Genomic DNA, 24,622 nt, shown 5'->3' on the forward strand with positions numbered 1-24,622 from the left:
GTCTCTTCTTTCTGAGAGGCTCCAGTGCCTTGGTGTCTATTCTTTCTGTGAGAGGCTCCAGTGCCTTGGTGTCTATTCTTTCTGTGAGAGGCTCCAGTGCCTTGGTGTCTATTCTTTCTGTGAGAGGCTCCAGTGCCTTGGTGTCTATTCTTTCTGTGAGAGGCTCCAGTGCCTTGGTGTCCTCTTTGGCTAATTACCTTCAGGGGCCTAGCAATTTACCTGTGAGTCCATGGTGTAATTCATTATGGATTGGCTCGTCAAGTTCATTCTCTTTGCCTCCGCCATGCTACCTATTGGGTCAGTGAAAACTATGACCCTCAGTCCTGTGGAGTATGTTCTCATTTTGTCTGATTTCTGACTAAACCTGCTTCAAGTTTAGGAGCTTACCTGGCAGCAACTGCTTAATTAACACTTTCGCATCCCTGGCGTGTGCGCCCCAGTGGTAGGGTTTCCAGTGAGCGCAAACCCACACTAAAATGTGCATACCCTTTTCAGTTTTCTCACTTATATTTTTATGTTAAACTGTTCATTTTGGTATCAGATTGTTAGCACTAGAATTCTCTAAAGAGGTAAATGCATATAAGATAAAAAAGTACGGTGTGCAGTAAACCTGAAAATTGGCTGAGCGTTACCCGTTAGCAAGCACCTATCCACACACCCATAACACCCTCATTAAAATGTGTACTCTTTTCAGTTTTCTCACTTCAATTATCATGTTACATCATTCATTTTGGTATCAAGTTATTCACAATAGAATTCTCTAAAGGGATATATGCATATTTGGTCAAAAAGCCCAGCATGCCATTCGCAGCAAACACAAAAATCGGCCGAGCATTACGCCGTGAGTGTTGTATACACTAAAATGTGTATACTCTGTTCAGTTTTCTTACCTCAATTTTAATGCTACGTCTATTATTCTGGTATCAAATTGTTCGCAGTCTAAAGTCATTCATTTAGAACTAGTCCCATAATGATTGGATATCATCAAATGGAATTTTAACAAATATTTTAATTTTGGACCCCACATGCATTCCCGCCGGACATCTGCAGAGTTATTTGTAAACATCAGCTCTGTCCCCAGAGGACTAAAGTGTTAGTCTCAATCTGCGCATGCTAGACACTCGGCTTTGTTCTCGTTTGGGTGCCCCAGAGTTGGCGTTTATTGTGTTCAAGAACCCAGAATTGGAGGTGTTAGTGACCTTCACCTGGATTAAGTCTGCACCTCTTCTTCCTTCTCCGGTAGGTGTAGTTTGATCTGCTTCTGGCCTTCCCTTCTTTTTGTTCTTGTTCTGAAGCACCTCTTGAGTTTTGGAGATGGGGCAGGGTTTAGTTCAGGATGTAGCTCAGTCTTCTCTGAGAGGTGGTCCCATCCACTGCTATGGCAAAGGTTGTCGAGCCATCTGGTCATCCCTGGGGTTTTGTAGTTTTCACCTCCACAACCACTTTCCCACTCTGGACCTTCTCCTTGGAAGGATGCCTTACCTTCTCAGGCATTGGGTGAGAACTATGGAGCTGCACAGATTTCTTCATGGCTTTTTTCTGGAAATGAGGGAACTCTGACAAGGGTCCTTGGGTGCCCTTCAACCCTTTATGGGCTTTGGTTCATTCTGTGACAGGTCAGTTGCTTCAGTGGGGAGAATTTCTCTTATACCTCTACTTTGTATGATTTTCATCACTCTGTGGTTCCCCTCAGGTTTGATTCTGTGTCCCATACAGTGCCTCAGATTCATCCTACTTATGGAGGATTCTGTCTTCCTGCATTTCTTCATCTGTGGCTTGCAAGACTTGTTTCAGTACCCCGTGGTGAGTCCAGATGTCGTTTCATTGTGGACCCGGCCTCTTTCAAGTACAGTTCGGTCTCCACTTATTGGCTTCAATTTGAGATTATGGGTTTATCCTGGCTGGCAGACAATCCTCTTTTCCTTGGGGGATTGGCATAGGTTCTGTTGAATTCATACACCCGATTGGCAAGAAAAGTGTTTGTCTTTCAGGTGTTCCTTGTGCTCTGCTCGAGGACTGCCTGTTTGCCCCATTACTCTGCAAGGACGTAGACGAGTGGCAACCCTATGTGCCTCTGGGACTTTTATTGGAAATTACCATAATGCTTTTGTGTTTCTGGATTCTTAGGAAGTGGCTCTGAGCAGGTCTGTGAGGGTGTGGATTCATTTGGGTCTACCACAGGAGTCACGTGGGGTTGGGCACGGTATCAGTGCCTGAACTGGGCGCGATATTGGTGCCAGGATTTTTGAAACAAACAAAACAAGGACCCAAAATCTGCCGATATTTTAAATGGGGTATCTGTAAACATGGGATATCGGGGAGAACAAATGGCACATGTAAATATGATCATCTCAGAAAGTGCAGGACCCTTCTTAGTACAGGTAAATGTACCAAAAGCTGTGATCTCTTTCACCCGGAACTATGCAAGAACTCTTGAAATTAGATGAATGTTTCAACACAGAATGTCCAACTTTTCATATAAAAGGTACCAGGCGAATAAGACCAACAAACCGCCTCGATGAAAGCAACCACAACACTATTTTCCCAGGATGATTTTTTAACAAGGAGGAGGAGAAGAATGGCTATAAATGTCAAAACTCTACCACCAACTCAGTCAAATGCCAGAGAGGACGCAAACACAGTGGCCTCCGTACCAGAGCTTTAGATATTAACACCAAGTAAAGCATCCAGCACTTCCACAAACATAACATAATTTTTATTTGCCAACATTCAGGGTATAAAAACATGCAAATCTAACAAAGTGCACTTCATAAATGGCCGCCTACATGACGCAAATGCAGTGTTTGCAGCCCTAACTGAAACTAACACCAAGGACTACAATGATGGTCAAATATAGATTTTGAAGTACAATCTTTTCAGATGTGACAGATATTTTAAGATACAGAGATCTTAAATGTAGTTATTGTCCTTGTATATATGTCACTGGAGGCAAATCATCTGCAGTTTAAAGACCAACTGAAAAACCAGTTTAAAGATTAATGAAAATAAAACACTGCTTAGAAAACCTCACAAATCTAGCCCCAAACATCATCCTGTTTGGGGACTTCAACCTACAGCACCTGAAATGGAAGACCTTAGCTAATACAGTTGTATCAGAGATAATTCTGGGAAGTAGCCTAAATGAACAGTCACATGCAAATGACCTGCTACGGATGTGCGACAGATTTGCCTTAAACCAGCAAATAGTAGAACCAACCAGGAAGGAGAACACACTGGACCTCATTTTTACTAATAATGATAAATTGATCAGGAACATAATGATTACAAATACCTGTTACTCAGATCACAACTTAATTAAAGTTCTGACAACCATGGGGAATAGACCTTCAAAACTAAAGCTACAAGAATCATACAAAACCCAGGAGAGGCAAAGAGCAAAAGGCCATCAGTTAAATAGAGAGAAATCCAAAATATTTTCCTCCTAATTCAAAATCAGGATAAAAAACCACCTCTAGTATGGGGCCCCTGTGAAACGGAAATGGAATTTTCACAGATGACAACAAAGAAATGAGCGAAATACAGAGGAATCAGTACAATTCTGTTTTCAGCAAGCCACTAAACACACTAAAGATTGATAACTCAAATGAATTTTTCATGGATATGATACAAACATCAAATATCAGATGTCCCGCTATCCCCACTGGATTTTGAAGAAGCCATAGACAGTATGCCTATGCACTCGACACCAGGCCCTGATTCTTGGAACTCTATATTCATCAAGAACTGTAAAAAACCACTGTCGCAGACTATTCGGGTTCAGGCTGTTCAGGCGTTGCATGTTCGTTTTAGGTTGCTGCAGTGCGCTAGGTTGATTGCTGACCTGGAAGTTCGAGACTGCCCCGTTTTAGTTATAGGGATCCAGACTTAGGGGTGTTAGTCTTTTCGACTTTGGTTCAGTCCGTGCCCCCCTCCTCCACCCCTCTTTCCGGCTCCGAAGTGTCTGAGGGTTTCGGAGGCAGGGCAGGATTTAGTTGGTTTCGAGACTAGGGCGGTCTTGGGGGATGCCCCTTCCAGGGTGGCAACGGAGGCATTCTAGCCGGTTCCTCCTGCCAGAGCGTCTGGGTCTGACCAGTGGACCCCCCTTCCTTCCTGCTTTTCAGGCTGCTCCGGCTTTTCCTTTTGAAGCCTGAGCTTTAGGGGATGGCTCGGCCCCGGGTCTTACTGTGGAGATTCCCACCGTTGACTTGGGGGCCTTGCCTTGGGCCCCGTTGGACCCATCTTGGGTTTTTGTACCCTCTGAGTGGGACTTGCTGTTGCAGGGGGTGGGGAAGGTTTTCTTCACCCCCTCCGCGTACGAGTTGGATTTGGTGTCAGCCCTTCCCTGGGTTCAGTTCGGTGTCCCTTCGGGTCTGTCGTTCCCATCCTTCCAGAAGTTTTCGGCTTCCCGCATCACGCCTCATGAGGTGCAGGAAGCCATTGCGGCTTACCTCCTGTGTGACCCAAATTTCGCCTCCTTAATTTTTAACTCCAGGGAGCCTCCGGGTCTCACCCAGAGAATGGCGTTTCATTACATTCACAACCCGTCCTCTTAAAAATAACGTCACTTTTGGCTCGTATGCGCGCTATGGCCAAATTTGGACGTAATTTGAAATGAAATCGACTCACAAAAGTGACGTACTGTTCCGTTTTCTGTTTGAGTCGTCCGGCCGACTCTGTAAGGTTAGAATAGATGACTTTCAAGTCACGTTTTTCATAACGTTTTGAAACTTTATATGAATTTCCTGCCCACCTAACCTATCAGAGGACCCTTAACTTAATGTTGTTGATAAAAAAAATCCCAAATTTATTTTCATCTTTTTTTTTCATTTTCAAATTACGTCCAAATTCGGCCATACGGGCAAACGGCCAAAAGCGACGTTATTTTTAAGAGGACAGGTTTACATTCAACCCTGTTTTTGTTTTGTTTTTTGTTGAGTAAAAGTGTATTTACCACTTTATAAACATCATTACAAAATAGACTAATATTTAGTTTTAATTTCAACAGTGTATGAACAACCAAGCATATCAAAATTGAAGCAGGTGGCATCACTGACAAGCCAGTTGATCCAGACTGGATATCATCCCAACCATGCTCTCACCAAGGCCCTAAAACAAGTCTATTTGCAGTAAGTTACAATTTGAATGCAGTATACTGCAGCAGTTCTTATTTTTACCCTTCTTTTGAATTTTGCTTTAATGAACAAGGTCCCCAGCAAATGTAAATTTGCCTAGTCACTGTGAAGTGGTCATTAGTATTTATCAGTCAAGTCACTTATGGTTAAAGTTTCACCACCATATATATTCATATATTCCCAGTCAAATCATAAAATATATGTTCCTTAGTTAACTAGATACTTGTTAACCAGTTTGAGTTTCTATAACAAGCAGAATTTGTATAACTAGTTTAAACTGAGGTTGAAATACCACTGCCTTCTCAGCGTAAATCAAACTGTCAACTTAGTTTGCTAGACCTGAATGATATAGCTTTAGATAGTTGATCTAGTGGGCCTAATGGCTCCCTCAAAACAGCATCTGAGGGACTGGCTCAGAAAGTACTGCGATGGCTTTACTGTTGTCAACAACTGATATTTGCATACCTTAGTACATGTTTATTTTACACATGGGATCTTGGTGATTTCATATTCATTTTGTAGGACAGAGAAAGGTTTTTCACTCGTAGTTCTTCTTACAATTTTCCCATCACTTAACTTTATATTAATCATCATATTTTTGTTGATAGTACATTTCTAGCTTGTCATCTCCTCATTTAGATTGATTTTTATACATACTCATTCTCCTTGAAAACAAAATTGATTTTCCAAGATGTCAAATACATGACATATATTTTGAATCAATGTATGACCCGATATGACCTGAACTCAAAAGTGGCTAAGTCCAACATAGAAAAGAGGTCCGAACTCCACAGAAGACACCACGGGTTAGGATAAAAACCTCTGGAAAAATCATGAATCTGGGTGTAGTCAGTCACCTAACTGCACCCTGAATAAATCCAAGAGGGCACAGCCAAGCGATCCAATTCATGCATGAACCAAAACACACAATACCATAAAGCAAATGGCCTCTATAGGACAATCAAGTCCAAGGATGTCTGGTACTTGAAGCTTTGGGGCTTGCCCAAGAGGTGGCATGACCAGAAGCACTGCAAGGTTGGTGTTGGACACCAACATCAGAAACAGAACTAACTTTTGGAGTCGGCTGTGATCCTCATTGTGGTACTTGATTCTAACGAGTTTCAAGCTTGTTTGAATGACTCCTTTACTCTTGTAACTTGTTTGCATTAGTTCTTTGGCGATTTTCGAGGCTTTGTTTTCCGTGAACCCTCGGACTTTCTACGCTGCGCTGACTTTCTGTAGGCTCTTTCTGTTGAGGCAGTAGATTGTCACCTGCTCTCTGCACCTGCTTGAGGGGCCCAGGTTCTGGCTCTGGTCTTTGGTGGGGCAAACAATATTATCTGCAACTGACGTGACCTTTTAGTATTAAACATTCCTTGGAATATAGCTGCTGGGCTACTTCAGAAAGTGGTGTTTCATTACATTTAATGCTGGGGTTTCTTTCCTAAGTATCACAATGTCTACATAACCACGGAAACTTTAGTTCAGAGCAGGGCTCTTACAATTGTTAGACCACTATGACATGGCTTTAGATGCCACAGAAGACGAGCAAAATGCTGATGTTTTTACACAGATCTCATAAAAACATTCAACACATGTAACCATAGTGCTATTGCACTCAAAATGCATACAAAAGGCATTACTGACAATAGGAAGATGGATCGTCGATTTCCAAATGTATAAAACTCGAAGTGTAATAATCAACAAAGTACAGTAATAATGTCGGAAGACCTTTCTTTTTAATCCCTGGACTGTGCCCCTGTTTATATAATGCAACACCCTGGTGCATGGAAAATAAAATAATTCCCCCAAATTTTTCCTTTGATTATTATTAAGATGCATTCTCAGATTATAGGAAAAACCAAAGAAAATGGCCTGGCTGTGCCACACAGATTGCAGATAATTAATTAGCCTGCATGGCTAATTGTGCAACATGGCTGGAGTCATGTTGTGCAATAAAGGGGTTTAAGAACACAACATAGCTGTTGTAACTGCAAGAAAAATGACAGGCTGGATAACAAGAACATTTTACACAAGATGCCAGACCAATGATGATATTTTTTTCTATACTATTGCTCAGTAGGGTAGAATATTATTACACAGTAACAAGTCCATTCAGAACTGGAGAAATTGCTGGCTTAGAGATAGTGCATGGGGTCTTTTACTGCCCAAATTTACTAAATAAAATATCTAGATTATTGGGACCGCTTAAAATGTTAAAATCTGTATTCTCTCAAGAGTGCATGCGAGTCTAATATATAATAATTTACACTTGGAAAATATTAGCGACTAGTTCCAAATCTGCACACAGTGATAGCTCTACATGAGACCAGAAGTGCAGAGTTGTCATTTTGAAAAGTAGAGATGCAATAGGTATGCTGAGAGAGAATTCAACATTAAGGGCGCAAGACTTTTCAACTCTGTCTCAGAACATAAGGGACATAACTAACCAACTGTTCATAACAATCCAAAGAGAAAGGATACCTGATTAGCTTGGCTCTGACTCAAACATTAGACTTGCAGCAGCTGCATTGAACAGCTGGATGACTTTACCCCCCAATCAGGAAGCCTGGTTAGAGACATTGCTCCTCAGAACCCTCAGCAGGTAGATAACAGGTACTTCTAATTTCTTCCTCACCAGTTAACATTTTCTCATGCTTAGTTTTAGATGCCATTAGCAGTTATGTCAGTCTTCTTGCTCCACTTACTGCACTTCCTCACTTATTTATAATAGCAATGAATATTTTCAGAGGAATTTAGTTAAAAAAAAAATTACTGGCATATACTAGGAAAGATTATAGATTTATCTGCACTACTTTTTTGCTTAACCCTTGTGTTGCTAAGAGCAATTTGGCCCTTGTCACCCACTGGCGCATAACAAAAAAAAATTCTTCCAAACCTGTTAGTTTGTGTTCCCTGACCACGAAAAAAAAAATTTAATTATACTTACCAATGACTTAAATGAGCCGTTAATATGAGCAATGACGTCACACCCTGCATGCTCGCTCATGCAAGGTGCGTCCCGGAGGCGTCGCGCACACTCTTTAAGCAGCCAGAGTTGCCACAAATTTATTTTTGCAGCATTATTTACAGTGTCTAGGCATATTTTATCACAAATATTATTCACTAATTGTGTTACATATAATGTTACATCATGTTCAATTATAATAAAAGTTGCACACATTGAGTATACACACAACACAAATGTTTTCAATTACGCCAATATGTATTCACATTGTTCATTATTATATTTATACACATCCACGCACTATTTACAGGTTTTTGCATTATTATTGCACATTTAGAAGCTTGGAGACAGTGGTAGTTGTTGAAGCAGTTGACAGCACATGATGGAACTGCACACGCTTCACACCATGTTTGCACTAGTTTACACCTCTGATCTCTCTTTTTTTTTTTTCTTTTTTTTTTTCTATAAACCAAGCAATCACGCTTTCCAGCTGGTGGCAAATGTTTTAGTCTGTGTGTTTGAAAGCCCTCCATGTGCGTGAGCCTGGGTGTAGCAGCATGCTGCAACACTGGGTTCATGATGGGTCTTTGTATGCCAGGAACATCTTTGCCAAACTTTGTTAGTAACTGTGTAAGTGTAAAACCAATCGGACGGAAACTCGGAAACTCGGTTTTTTCACCAGATACATATTGTAGCTGTTCAGCATGCTTACGTCAACAAGATGGTAAAACACTTTTTTCGTCCTCTTCAATGTTTTCCGCACACACTCGACAGTGCCCACCATCATGTCAGATTTATCAACCAAACACATGTTGGTATTATAGCCAAGAACACAATCTGGCTTATATACGGGATCTTGCGTTACTCGGTTCACCTTGCCACTGTTGACCCTTGTACCATCATGAAAGGTTGTCAGCAAGTTCACTTCTCTCTCTTGTCTTTCCACCTAACTGAGAGTATATTTGATCACATTTTCTTAGCTGGCAGTCACCAATTTCAAGATTATTGTCAAACACTGGCACCCTTCTTCTTGGCTTTACTGTGCCAACCATTCCAGTTCTATGCTCAATCAAGAACCTAGCTAGCAAGGGACTTTTATAGTAGTTATCCGTGTATAAAATGTGGCCCTTGTTCATACATGGTGCCATCAGTGACTTCACCATACTACTTGAGAAACCATGTTTGTCATTACCGGAAATGTTTATATCGCTAGCAGAATACAGTCATGTGTAACCCTGTTTCACAGTCACAAAGAACAACGAATTTCAATCTAAATCTGTTACGTTTGGAGGGAATATACTGCTTGAAGGCAATACATCCTTTGAAAAGCACAAAGGATTCGTCAATCACCAGTTTCTGTGCTGGTATGTAGAAATCTCTGTACTTTCCAATCACTTCATTCATATAGTGCCTGACTCTCCAAAGTCTATCATCCTCTGTCCGGTCTTCATTACTTGCAAAATGAAGACACCGGAAGAGTATCTGAAACCTGTCTTGGGATATATATTTCCCGAACAAATGTGTTGGAACAGTCTGGTCTAATTTGTGATAGCGTGTTTCATCAACATACAACAACATACAACATCAACATACATAAAGCACCTAAATTATTGGGATCCTCTCAAAGCTCTCCAAATGTACTCACTAGAAAGGAGACGAGAGAGAGATCAAATAATATACACATGGAAGATACTGGAGGGCCAAGCACCAAATCTATATAGTAAAATATCAACGTACTGGAGTGAATGATATGGAAGAAAATGCAGAATAGAACCAGTGAAGAGCAGGGGTGTCATAGGCACAATCAAAGAACACTGTATAAACATCAGCGGTCCACAGTTGTTCAGCGTCCTCCCAGCGAGCATAAGAAATATTGCCGGAACAACTGTGGACATCTTCAAGAGGAAACTAGATTGTTTCCTCCAAGGAGTGCCAGACCAACCGGGCTGTGATGGGTATGTGGGCCTGCGGGCTGTTCCAAGCGACAGCCTAGTGGACCAAACTCTCACAAGTCAAGCTTGACCCTGGGCCGGGCTTGGGGAGTAGAACTCCCAGAACCCCATCAAGCAGGTGATATATTTATATAATAAAATGTGTGAGCCATCGCTGTACTCAAAATTATGGTGTGCATATTAATGATTCGGTTATTATTAAAACAATAAACAAATAGTTTTGCTGTTATTACACTATATACACACAGATTATATATAAGTATCTGCATGTTTTGCTCACCATAACGAACCACTAAGTTAGAATTGTGAGTCAAAAAGCGAGGAGGAGTGACCGCCACACACCAGCCACCCACTCGCTGCCACTCCCTTCCTCAACAACACCTCATTCGTCCACATTCTCCTCCTACGATATTGTTTTTGCATTCACTATACACATATGTTATATATAAGTATTTACATGTTTTGTTCACAATAACTGTACATCTAAGCTTGTATGGTGTGTAAAGGCAATAAGACGTAGCTACTCACACAGTCAGCTGGTGGCGGCCGCCCTCAGGGCCAGGCGCACTAATATTTCTCCTACAACAATATTGTTCGTGGTGTTGTTATGCTATATACACACATTATATATAAGTATCTACCTGTTTTATTCACCATACCTGTGCAAATAAGCTGGTATAGTGCCCAAAGACCATAGTGGCCACCAGTAAACAACATAAGTCGTGCAGACGACGCACCTTCCTCGCCAAAATGGCGGCTCCCAACCTACTCCTCTTGCTGTTTATACCCTCTATACACACGTTATATATAAGTATCTTCATTTGTATTCACCATAGCGAACCACTAAGCTGGTATAGTGAGTGCAGTCAATAAAAGGTGGCCACACACAGAAGACGACGCCACCACCCTCCCTCCCACAGCATTACTCCTCCCTCCATGGAGCACAGCGCTAAATATCACTACAATCTTGCTGTTATCAGAATCCTGGTCAGTTTTATCACAGTCAGGGGTCTTCTGTAATACTATCATCGCTAAATAAAAGCATGAACATATATATTTTGATATTTTTAGGTGATGCTGTGGTCACAAGCTGAATAGCAGTGCTGTGCGCTCATGATGCGTGTGTCAGCCTTGGTGGCTCTCTCAATACTGAAGCTCTCTCACCCAGGAATGTTGGCCACGATTTGTTTTCTAGGTGGTGTCTGTCAACTATCGGTCGTGGCTGCACTATAGCTGCCCCTATCCCACGCTGGGCTTTTAAATTTAGGTGCTAGACACTAAAGCAGCTATTAATATATTGTGCGGTTCCGGTTTTGTTTCTCAAATCATCTATATATGTATTGTGCGGTCTAAGGGTTAAGAGTTAATATGGTTGTTTCAAGTTCTTTACATTAGAGACCACCGTTAGTTTAACATCATTATGTTTCATATGGTATTCATCACAGTTGTAATACTATTTTCCTCCACAGGTCATTGGGCAAATTCATCAAACATCAAGCAGTTGGGAAAGCCATAGAAGAGATTGTGAATTTATTGATGGGTACCTCTGACATGCCTTGGCCTCCTTATGAAGATCAAGTTTTGAGTATTCATAGGCTAAGTAGAGGTAGTAACTTGACACAAGTGAGAATTTTAGGATCTTTGTTGCACACATTGTTGCTGGCTATTGAAAATCAAGAGGCTGTCAGAACCTGGGCAGATGCAACCTTGTCACTACCAAGACCTCTTCCAGTTCCAGAATGTGGCATACTTCATTCTCTGATATTAATTTTGACCACTATTCCCTTGAATGATTGGTCCTTGCTTCATACTTGGATGTCCCAGCTGGTTTCATATTTACCCCCTAGTGCAGCACAGCTTGGTTGTAAAATAGTAACTGCAATACAATATGCTGTTTCCATTGGTCCGTGTTGTGCTTCTCAGGCCTTAGTAGCAAATTTGGGCCCTGACTATGGATGTGATCCTCGGTACAACCTCCAGGCACTTACAGGAAAAAAGAAATGCAGAGGAATAGAATTTGAAAGTTTGGCTAATAAGTCCACTCTCTGGGTGTGGCGGACATTGTTCTGTTTTTACAAAGAACCCCAAATTATTCAAAACAACCTGAATGGTAATTGCACAATAGACGCAATGACAGTGCTGGAAATTTCTCATGCAATTAATGAGGGAACAATTGGAAAGAATACTTCACCACATGTTTCAGTGCCACTCATAGTTCCTTTTCTAAACCTGACACACACAATGATTCAAGAACTCTCAAACAATACTCAAACATTACTCACAGACAAAGAATTCTGCCAGCTGTTAAGTGCCCTGAGGTGGTGTGACTGTCTTTATCAGTTGTGTTGTCAAGTAGTAAAGAAATCTAAATTTCACTTATTTTTACCTCAGCTGACTCTTCATTGGCAATGGATTGAGGAAGAATTGCTTCAGAAAATGCCAGAATCATGGAGTTCATTGGCTTCAGAGCAATTAAAAGCTGTTGTCAAGCATATGCAATCAGCTTTTGAAAAAGAATTTGGTCTAATTCACAAGTTAGCTAAAGGTCTTCGGTTACATATGTCACCTGCTCCGTTTGCATCAGAGTTATTCTCAGATGCCCAGTCTTGTATATTAGACTTGGTGTCCTGCCTCGTTCCTACCCCAAAAAGTGACAAGATTAATTTGTTTTTGGCATCATCAGTTGGAATGGAGATGCGAGACTCTTTGATTTGCATTGCAAGAAAGGTTTCTACATGTGATACTGAGAGCATTGCAAACATACATGATGAGCTTAGCACATTGAAAAAAGCTGTACATAAAAAAAGTATCCAATTTCAGTCATCTTTGAAGGCCATGGAGGCTGATATATTATCTCTTCAAATTCAAATGTGGCCTTTGTTAGATTATATGGCTCTTCGTGCACTTTCTCTTGATAGTATGTGTGGAGAATTGTCTCCACACCTACAAGGTGTGATTGCTGGGGCTCCAGGTGTGTACAAAGAACTACTTGGTGCACTTTCAGGTCCATCATTCCGACTCACCCCAGTCATTGGTACTCACAGGTATTTGGCCTTCAGTCAATGCACTGCTACTCATCACACTCGCAGCTTTCTTACGTACTCATCTTCATCCTCAGATGAAGATACTGAGGAACATCTTATTGATGATATACTCCATCCATCAGCTTGCCAGCTTACTTACATATTGTTGGCTGGTAATGGTAGACAGAACATTGGAAATGAAAGTACAATAGAAGAAGTACCATCAGGTCTGCATGTAGAAAAAGTTGCACAATTGAAGAGTATACGGTCTACTCTTTGGAATAACTGGTTAACTCTTGCCGATAGTTCAACAAGTTATGAAGCATCATTCACCAAAGCCTCTGCTGCTTTTATTACTACAACTTTGGGTGCCTTTGCAATCACTCTCAACATTATTCCAGAATTCAGTATTGAATCGTGTAATTTTTACACGGCTTCATGCTTAGCTCGTAAGATTGCAGAGAACAGCAATACGTCAGCGCTGGATTGCAGTAGGAAACAGTTGTATAAAGTGGCCAGCATAGCTGAAAAACTCCAAGGATGTCACAGTGACTGGATAGAAAAGTCAGCCATTGCAGCCCATGCAGTCTTGGTTATGGGGGCCTTACAAACTAACATTTTAGGCCATTTAGAACCTGTTGATCCTGCTCAATGCAATAATCTTATGCTTCAGTACCATCAAGAGGAATTAGAAGATTTGGAGTCCCATCTAATGCTTTCTGAATGGCTTGAATGTTTGAGTGGTTGTCATAGTAGGCTTCCTGTGGACTTGGCACATCCACATTTAACATTTTTTAAGGAAAAATGTATTCACCTAAGGAAAAAAGTGCATGAATTGACTCAGCAAGTTGCTCACCGCCCTGGTCCTTCAGAATACCACCAGTTAAGGCAAGATTTTACTCATTTTCTTTCTACAGTTTTCACACAGGCAAAGCTTCAAGAACTTTCATCGACTCTAGAGGAATGCAGAGACACTTCTACTCCAGCTGCAGTATCAATGAAGATAGAATGTATGATTTCCTCCTGTGATAATTTTGTACAAAGAGTTGTTCGGCAGTATCCTCTGTACCGTGATCTCACGTATCCATTACTTTATGGTGTTACCATGACCTGTGAGGCCCTGCGTTTGTTGGCTTCTCATTCTCGCTTGAAGAATATTAGTATCACTTGTGGAACTGACTTGACAGAAAGTTTAATAAAATATTCTGCTTTTCCAGCATTACGAGAACCATTACATCCGCTTCGGCTTCTGAATGAACAGTTAAATATTGCTGAATGTACAACAGTTTTACTCCCAGAAGATCAGTATCCAGGTCAAGCAAAGGTAACTAATAACTTAATCTTGCGGGCAGCTCTCTTAGATTTGCTAAATGTAGCCCTAGCTCAACATCACTTGGATGATCCAATTATTTATTTGGCTACTCAGTTATTTGGCCAAATAGCTTCTAGTTGGAGGCAACAGGAGGAAGAAAAAGCTTTGCGTGCCCAGGAAGAAGAGAGTCTTTATCGTTATAAGACTCGTACTTTGGCTGTTTCTGAAACTGAGGAAGAGATACAAGATCGAGAATTCAACAAGGCTTTTCCTTCATTTGACCATGAGTTTGATGATTTAAATGACCTAGATTTGAATGATAATGTGGAAAATGAAAGTGATAAACCTGATATTACTGGAAATGTCTCAGTTGGACATGTGACTGATGATCAAATATTTGAAGTGAGTGAATTGCATTGTGTCATTTTTACATCTTTGGTCAGAACACATTGGTGTACAGTTCCAGTGAGCAGTGTTGCATATCCACCATCACAAGTAGTGCCAGCAGCAGTATTAAGGTTACGTGTTCTACATTCCCTTCTTGGAACAGCTGGATGTATTGCAGGTTGTAAATTAGACCATGCTACAATAGGTGCTCAGATTCTTAGCAATTATAATTCCTGTGCTCTTCTGACTGATGCATCTCCTCCCGAGCTCTTTGCTCATCCTTATGACATCTATAGAGACCCTAACCCCAAAGAAGTCTTGAAAGTACGCCCATTACTTCAGTCAATACGTGAACGAGTAGATGAGTTGCTGATCCTCTGGCCTGATCATCCATCATTACTAATGGTCAACACAATTTTAACACGAGTATTGGCTTTCCCTCTGACTTCACCACTCATGAGGCATGTGGTAGGTCTTGAAACAGTGTTGGAGAAGGCTCAAGATTGGGAGAAAAATGCTCACAAAGGAGTTTCAATGATGGAACAGCTTGAGGCTGTTACACATCAGATATTAGAGTGGCGACAGCTTGAACTAAATGCTTGGAGTTCATGTTTGGATTCTGTAACGCACAGAGTTGCTACCGAAGGTCGGAAATTATGGCCTCGTCTTCATGATACATTCCAGGCAGCTCTTACAGAATCAGTCTCTCCTGCTGAAATATCTACAACTCTAAAACAGTTCTTGGAAACTTCCATCTTGGGTAACTTTGAAACCCGTCTGAAGCTGCTTTATGCGTTTCACTGTAACATTGCTGTGTTAGAGAAAAGTCAAACTGTAGAGCAGTTGCTGACCCTCACATGGAACCTTCATCAGTATTATACACAATTTTTACCATTAGTTACTTCTACACTTGCAAAAGCTAAACAACCAATAGATAAGGATATAAAAGGTTACGTGAAGATTGCTCGTTGGAATGACATTAACTATTTTGCTGTGCGTGAATCTGTAACAAAGAGCCATCGTACTCTTCATCGTTACATGCGAAATTGGGAGAAAAAGTTAAGACAGCCCATTGCATCTTTACTTTGTGATGATGCCTCTGAATTAATTCAAGATCACACAGGAGCATGGGACAAAGAGCTTTATGACATGCCAGTATCCACATCCTTATCCACAATCCCTGCAGTTCATGGTATGGTAAACCATGCAAGCAGAGCAACAGATGATTCAATTTTGTGTCGATTGCCATCACTCACTCATCGCAGTCACAAGCTAGCTTGCAAGATTCTACAAAAAATTAAATATTCTTCTTATGTAGATGCAGTTGAAGAGGTTACAGTTAGTATTGTCACAGATTATCAGGAACTGCAAGCTGCAGCATCACGTTCTGAAAATATATCTGCATCTGATATGCGTATGAAGCAACTACGTAGCATCATGCAAAGAAGACGTGATTGCCTGACTCGTGTGTTAAAGTCATTGGCCTCTATGGGGATTATGTACACACGTGGCAACAGTTCATGGCATGATGATGACATCGACTCTTGTATGACATTACCACCTGTTGACATTAACATTGCCCATCCAGGCATAATTTCGCTTAAGTCAGCACGCGAAGCATGGCCTGGTTGTGTAAAATATTTAAATCGTTGTATTAGCCGCCACACCCTTCTCCTTAAAGCCCTCCAACAACCTCATGGTGATCTCGGCCCTGAGCTTGTCAAGCGATTACGTGGTGTGTCTTGCCATCTATTCTTGTTAGCTCGAAACCAGCGAAGATCTTTGACCCATCTCAGTGATTACACTCGGCGGCTACGTCTTCACCTAAGAGATTTGAAAACGGTGCAGCCTCATCCAGTACCTGTTGCTAAAATGATTGGTGGCTGTGAACATCTTCATGCATTGGCAACATCACTTTCACTTACCATAGCTGAAATATCTATCCTTTTAAAGACAACATCCAGCACTGCTCCAGTGATGCTGCTTCAAGATGATCTAGCAATGTTTCAACAAACACAACTTGAGGATGCAGAGAGAAATGTGAATGAAATTAAAGATGCACTGAGTTCTCTTACACAGCAGCTAGCTAGCTACTTAAAATATTTCAAAGATGGGCAGCATTTGGTAACTCCAGAATACTGTAAACTATTTTTGGAAGCAGTAAATCTGGTTTCTTCAGAAGCTAAGAAATTGAAAGATGTGATGAAATTGTTGTCAGTTGGTGATGGCAAAATGCTTCCTCTCACAACCCAACTAACACACTGGCTGACAAACTGGTACTCTGCACAGCAGACCCTCTCCACTTTAGTGGACACTATGCCAGATACAGCCAAACACATTGTAGACTTAAATTCTCTTGAATGCTGCTTGACAAAGGCATTATTGGGCGTTGAATTCATGTACAAAAGACACTGCTCTGATGATAATATTAAGGAGGGAAGTAATGATGAAGAGTTTGTGAAGAACTTCCTGACTCATAACTTAGTTGAAAGCCTTGAGATAGATCAGAAAAATTTGCGAGTTGAAGAAGTTGTAAACAGAATACAAACATTAATTTATGAAGCAGAGAATCAACCAGATTTGTTGAATGAACTGAAAGCTTCAGTCTCTCTTCTTGAACAGTATCAGGCCATCTGTGAAACTGTTTTGTTACAAATGGTCTGCAGTAACAGAACCATCACAAAGTTTACAACCATTATATTAGCCATTTTCCAGCAACTTGCAGTGAAAGGATTTTGTCGACCCCAGGAGTTGGATGATGAGGCAGGTGGTGAGGGTGCTACAAACTTTCAAGATTCAGAAGGTACTGGCCTTGGTGAAGGTGAAGGCAAGAAAGATGTTTCAGAACGTATTGAATCTGAGGATCAACTTGAGTCAGCTTTGAAAGAGGGTGAGAGTGAAAAGCCAGGTGATTCAGACTTAAAAGAAGAAGACCAAGGCATTGAGATGAATGAAGATTTTGAAGGAAAAATGCAAGATGTAGAGAGAAGGGAAAGGAATGAAGATGACAGTGATGAGGAAGATAATGATAAAGATGATATGGATAAACAAATGGGGGAAACTGAAAAAGGAGCAGAGAAACTTGATGAAAAATTGTGGGGTGATGAAAATGAGAGTGAAGATGAAGGAGACAAGAATGAAGAAGAAGAAGATGGACCGGGTGATGGTGAGGTAACAGAATCAAAAATGGTGGCTAATGATGATAATAAAAGTAAAAAAGAGAGAGATAAGGATCAGAAAAAGAAGAATGAATTGGAAGAGATGGATGACACAAGAGAGGAAAATGCAATGGATGAAGATGGTAATGAATATGACGATAATTTCAATGATCCTTATGGTGGTGAAGCTGACAAAGAAAGTGAAGATGAAAATGATAAAATGGAATTACCTGATGATATGCAGTTAGATGATGGTGAGGCTCATGATGAGGATAACGATGTAGAACGTGATCCTATGGAGATAGAAGAAAAGGGTGTCTTTCCTGAAGAAGAACGTGAACCAAAAGAAAAAGATGAAGAAAAAGGTGAAACTGAGGAACAGAATAAAAAAGATGAAACAAATGTAGATCAAGAAATAACTGAGGATCAGGAAGGGAATATAGATGAAAAAGAAAAAGAAGAACTTTCGGAAGAAGCTCAGAAAGATGAACGAAAAGAAGGAACAGAAGAAGCAAATGTAGAAAATGTTGAAACGGATAGAAATAATGATGAGTCTGCTGAAGCCTCTAAAGACAAAGACAGCAAGACTGTTGCAGAAGCAGCGGAGATGGATACAACAGAGGGCAGCAAGGATGAAACAAAGGTCAGTATTTTAGTACAGTTAAACTGGAACAGCTGAGATTTCTTGCATTTTGGCTTTCTTTTAAATGGTATTGAGCATTTTCTCCTTTGACTTTAGTAGTATTGAGGAATAATGAATTTTGACCCAGTGACTACATATGGATCCATTTGTATATATTGTACAGTACTATATATGTACATTATATATAAACATTTTCCAATTTAAAAATAGGAGCAGCCAAAAACAGATGCAGGTGGTCAGCGGGAAGAAGATGAAGAGGAAAAGCAAGAGGAACAAGGTAATATAGGTGAACAAACGGATGATCAGGAAGGTGTGGGACAGTCTGAAAGTCGTACTCGTGATGATGCACACAAAGGTGAATCCTCTGCCCTTGTTACCCAGGCATCGGCTAGTGATCAGAATGATATGAAAAAGCCTCGTAAACCTGGAGAAACTGATGAAGACAGAACACTTGGTAAGCAAAAGTAGTTGGAAAACATGAATTATATTTTGTTGTTGACATTTTGTAAGACCATGCATAAATGTAATATTTTAATTATTTTAAGTCCCCAATTATTTTATTTTTATTTTTATAATATATATATTGTAAATGTGTTTGAAGTCTGTTTTCACAATAATCATTTGACTTCAGGAAATAATGAAGAAAATGTCCAACATGGACTAATGGCGAAGGAGATGAGAAAGAGAGAAACAGAGGATGACCATCAGCACCAGGATCAGGAGGTAAGTTTAGAATAAGAGGTTACTTGACTGTGTTTATTGAGAGATGTATGCTAAACCTTTTTACTGATAACACACTGCTTATGATTCTACTGTCCCAGCCTTGCTCTTGGCGTGTGTGTACTCACCTAATTGTGCTTGCGGGGGTTGAGCTTTGGCTCTTTGGTCCCGCCTCTCAACCGTCAATCAACTGGTGTACAGATTCCCGAGTCTACTGGGCTCTATCATATCTACATTTGAAACTGTGTATGGAGTCAGCCTCCACCACATCACTTCCTAGTGCATTCCATTTACTAACTACTCTGACGCTGAAAAAGTTCTTTCTAATGTCTCTGTGGCTCATTTGGGTATTCAGCTTCCACCTGTGCCCCCTTGTTCGTGTCCCTCCAGTGTTGAATAGTTCATCCTTGTTTACCCGGTCGATTCCCCTGAGGATTTTGTAGGTTGTGATCATGTCCCCCCTTACTCTTCTGTCTTCCAGTGTCATAAGGTGCATTTCCCGCAGCCTTTCCTCATAACTCATGCCTCTTAGTTCTGGGACTAGTCTAGTAGCATACCTTTGGACTTTTTCCAGCTTCGTCTTGTGCTTGACAAGGTACGGGCTCCATGCTGGGGCCGCATACTCCAGGATTGGTCTTACATATGTGGTGTACAAGATTCTGAATGATTCCTTACACAGGTTCCTGAACGCCGTTCTGATGTTAGCCAGCCTCACATATGCCGCAGACGTTATTCTCTTTATGTGGGCTTCAGGAGACAAGTTTGGTGTGATATCAACTCCTAGATCTTTCTCTCTGTCTGTTTCATTAAGTACTTCATCTCCTATTCTGTATCCTGTGTTTGGCCTCCTGTTTCCATTGCCTAGTTTCATTACTTTGCGTTTACTCGGGTTGAACTTCAACAGCCATTTGTTGGACCATTCATTCAGTCTACCCTCGGGCCTCATAGCCTGGTGGATAGCGCGCAGGACTCGTGATTCTGTGGCGCGGGTTCGATTCCCGCACGAGGCTGAAACAAATGGGTAAAGTTTCTTTCACCCTGAATGCCCCTGTTACCTAGCAGTAAATAGGTACCTGGGTGTTAGTCAGCTGTCATGGGCTGCTTCCTGGGGGTGGAGACCTGGTCGAGGACCGGGCCGCGGGGACACTAAAGCCCCGAAATCATTTCAAGATAACCTCAAGATATCTAGGTCATCTTGTAGCCTCCTACTATCATCCTCTGTTTCAATCCTCATAATTTTTGCATCGTCGGCAAACATTGAGAGGAACGAATCTATACCCTCTGGGAGATCATTTACATATGCCAGAAATAGTATAGGTCCAAGGACTGACCCCTGCGGGACTCCACTTGTAACGTCTCGCCAATCTGAGACCTCACCCCTCACACACTCGTCTCCTGTTGCTTAGGTACTCCTCTATCCACCGGAGTACCTTCCCTTTCACTCCAGCCTGCATCTCCAACTTTCGCACTAGCCTCTTGTGTGGCACTGTATCAAAGGCTTTCTGACAATCCAAAAATATGCAGTCTGCCCACCCTTCTCTTTCTTGCCTTATTTTTGTTGCTTGGTCGTAGAATTCAAGTAACCCTGTGAGGCAGGACCTGCCATCCCTGAACCCATGTTGATGCTGTGTTACAAAGTTCCTTCGCTCCAGATGCTCCACTAGTTTTTTTCACACAATCTTCTCCATCAGCTTGCATGGTATGCAGGTTAGGGACACTGGCCTGTAGTTCAGTGCCTCCTGTCTATCCCCTTTCTTGTATATCGGGACTACGTTAGCTGCTTTCCAAATATCTGGCAGTTCCCCTGTTACCAGTGATTTGTTATACACTATGGAGAGTGGTAGGCACAGTTCTCTTGCTCCTTCCTTTAGAACCCAATTGGAGATTCCATCTGGGCCTATAGCCTTTGTCACATCCAACTCTAGTAAACACTTCCTTACTTCCCCGCTGGTAATCTCAAAGTCTTCCAGTGGTTCCTGGTTAGCTATTCCTTCTCTTACCTCTGGAATTTCTTATTCAATTCCTCACACACTTCCTTGTCATTTGTAGTGAATCCTTCTGCCCCTATCCTTAATTTCATAACCTGTTCCTTTACTGTTGTTTTTCTCCTGATGTGGCTATGCAACAATTTAGGCTGAGTCTTTGCCTTGCTTGCGATGTCATTTTCGTATTGTCTTTCTGCCTCTCTTCTCATCCTGACATATTCATTCCTGGCATTCTGGTATCTTTCTCTGCTCTCCAGTGTCCTGTTATTTCTATAGTTTCTCTATGCCCTTTTACTTTGCTGCTTAGCTAGCCTACATCTCTGATTAAACCATGGGTTTCTCATTTTCATTTCTCTATTTTCCTTTTGGACTGGGACAAACTTGTTTGCTGCGTCCTTGCACTTTTGCGTGATGTAATCCATCATATCTTGGGCCGTCTTTTCCCTGAGCTCTGTTTCCCATGCTATATCTGCTAGGAATTTTCTTATCCCCTCATAGTTTCCCTTTCGGTATGCTAACCTTTTGTGTGTGTGTGTGTGTGAGGTTATTATGCTGTTGCAAAGTGCATTTGGGTCATGTAAGTGACTGTCCTGTCCAAGGCTGTATATGCATTTTCCCACTGAGGGTTTATGATGTGGTTTGGGATTTGTTCAGCTTAAACTGTTCCCTTGTTCATTGAGTCTTGTTAACATTCTCTTGTGGGATTTTACCAAACTCATTCATTTCTCTGCTTGACTCTGCAGTTTCACCATCTTCACATATGTAAATACAGGGCCACCCTCTTCCAACATGATGGGTTCCTCGTGGCCTTTTACCTTTATGGGAAGCTGTGATGGGTCAATGCTGTTTGGAGGCCAAAGGTGGGATGGCTGTGGTCCTGCTTTTTCCATTGCTCTGGTATTTTATGTGCACTATATACAGTATATGTCACCCCAAAACTTTACACTTTACACAAATTACTCTGTTTTGCTTGACTTGGTAGACTGACTCATTTGCATGTCTTTGCCTCATCCAGTTATAAGGCACAAGGAGGTCCTTGTTCTTGCTCATATCAGAGTTCAACTTTCTGGAGAAACAGAACATTGGCTATCTGAAGCTGGCTCACTGAGGTACTTCTACGCACAAGTTACATTAGCCCCTAGGAGTCTTTGGTGACCTATTGAAAACCGGAGCCAGAACCTGGCCCACCTCATAGAGGAATAGGGAGCAGGAGATTGTTAGTCATCCTCACTGAGGAATCATCCAGAAAGTAAGGGTACCAAAACAGACAACCTGCAAGGTTCACAGAGGGAAAAGAAAGGAAGCGGAAAATGATCCATCCAGCAGTTAGGTCGAATCCTCCTATTTACAGCTGGATTCTGCCAGGTGGCAACACCACCGAGACCTGTTGGCTCCCCATGTCAACAAACCTCAGTCCTGTCACTGATGTCTACCTGTGCAGACTGCTCCTCATTTCTTTTCTAGATAAGTGTACCTGCTTGATATGTGCTTGATGGGGTTTTGAGAGTTGTTCTATTCCCCAAGCCCGGCCCGTGGCCAGGCTTGACTTGTGAGAGTTTGGTCCACCAGGCTGTTGCTTGGAGCGGCCCGCAAGCCCACATATCCACCACAGCCTGGTTGGTTCGGCACTCCTTGGAGAAAATGATCTATTTTTCTCTTGAAGATGGCCACGGTTGTTCCAGCAATATTTCTTATGCTCGCTGGGAGGTTATTGAACATTCGTGGACCTCTGATATTTATACAGTGTTTTCTGATTGTGCCTATGGCACCCCTGCTCTTCACTGGTTCTATTCTGCATTTTCTTCCATATCATTCACTCCAGTATGTTGTTATTTTACTGTGTATATTTACAGTATATTTTTATTGTACTTCCTCCTAGCCAAGTGACTTATCTGGCAGCAGTTGCTGTATGGATTCGTTTTCTCGTGTTCCCTGTTTGTGGCTTGGTGATCAAGTGCCCAGAGTTTTATCCCTGTAGTATTTAGGAATTTGATGTTGGAAGAGTTGGTGAAATCCGCCTGCTCTAAATTTGCTAATCCTTTACCTTCGCTTGTTCCATCTGACAGGGTTTGCCAGGCCTCTTGTGAACCTTGCTCCAAACTCCAAAATATCACAGGATTTTGGGTTTAACTGTGCGCTTCCTGGGGCTGGGGGAGCGGGGAACCCATGGATGGATCCCTGGGTGCACTTCAGCCCTGTTGGAGTTTAGTACCTCTGTAAATGTAGTATACTGGGGTTAGTATTAGTATTAACATACTAATATATGTTGACTTTCAGCTGGTTATGAAGCTTGGGTAGAGAGATCTTATGTAGTAGAGGCAGTGCCAGTAGTGGTTTTGTCTTGTTTTGAAACATGGTTGGTGAGAACTGGATCTTCTGATTTAGTGGTTTCACCATGCTGGACAGATAATGTATTGGTGTCGTTAGGTTTTTGTGAAGCTTGTCGTGTGGAAGCCGTTTCTGTACCAGTTGTAGTGAGTTCTGTAGTAGGTGTGGCTGTGGCAAAGGTGCTGCAGGAGCAGGTGGTACTGCAGTTGTAGGAGCAGGAGGAGCTGGGGGATGCAATAGTAGGTGAAGCTGTAGTTGGAGCTACCATGGCATGACCATATTTATATGAATGTACTGTATAACACTTGCCTCATAGACAGTGCAGATATTGTAGGTATATCTTGCAGCTTTCATAGGATGTTGGCTTTGAAATGACCTGTAAATTTTCAGGACTTATATTTTCCTATGCTAATACAATATAGTAATCATAAAATATTTATTTACAGAATGGTGAAAATGATCCAGAACAGAAGAATTCTGAGTATGAACATATTACCAAGGCAGAGGACCACTTTGATGCTCAGATTGTTGATGCTGGTACTCAGGAGCAGGCCAAAGAAGTACCAGCACCAGCTGATAGACAAGACAAGGAAGATAAAATGCAAGATGAAGAAATCCTAGAAACTCCAATGGAGGTGTGCAACAGAATTGTAAAATTTTCTTGCAGTCTGTTTTCAAATGGACTAATAATTTGTTTTGAATTTGGGTATCTAGTACATTTTGAACAAAATATTTATGTATCTGGACATAATTTTTAACTTTTGCAAAATATTTATAAAATTGACTGGATGCAGGTTGATGAAGAAGACAGTGGAGAGTGTCAAGAGGAAAATCAGCCAATAGTTCAGAATGGAGAGAAAAAATGAAAACCATGAAAGAAGTGAGGGCAAACGTGATCCTCAGGGTGAAGGTGAAACACAAATGATGACAGAGGGAGAGATTATTCTTGAAGACATGATTCAGAGACCACCAGAAACATACTTCTACACACTTATTCCAGATGAAAGTAAGTAG

The 24,622-nt window shown here is 41.4% G+C and overlaps 1 protein-coding gene across 1 annotated transcript in view; it reads left to right on the top strand.

Annotated features, from left to right (window-relative positions):
- Window positions 1-24,622, top strand: part of LOC138356021 (midasin-like) — a 139,497-nt gene extending 114,875 nt beyond the window's left edge. Inside the window, 7 exon segments of the mRNA XM_069311574.1 lie at window positions 5,006-5,126; window positions 11,522-18,575; window positions 18,786-19,029; window positions 19,207-19,298; window positions 24,055-24,243; window positions 24,403-24,471; window positions 24,473-24,622. Coding sequence (XP_069167675.1) covers window positions 5,006-5,126; window positions 11,522-18,575; window positions 18,786-19,029; window positions 19,207-19,298; window positions 24,055-24,243; window positions 24,403-24,471; window positions 24,473-24,622 — 7,919 coding nt within the window.

Source organism: Procambarus clarkii, chromosome 70 (genome assembly GCF_040958095.1).
Source record: "Procambarus clarkii isolate CNS0578487 chromosome 70, FALCON_Pclarkii_2.0, whole genome shotgun sequence".
NCBI classification, from domain to species: domain Eukaryota; kingdom Metazoa; phylum Arthropoda; class Malacostraca; order Decapoda; family Cambaridae; genus Procambarus; species Procambarus clarkii.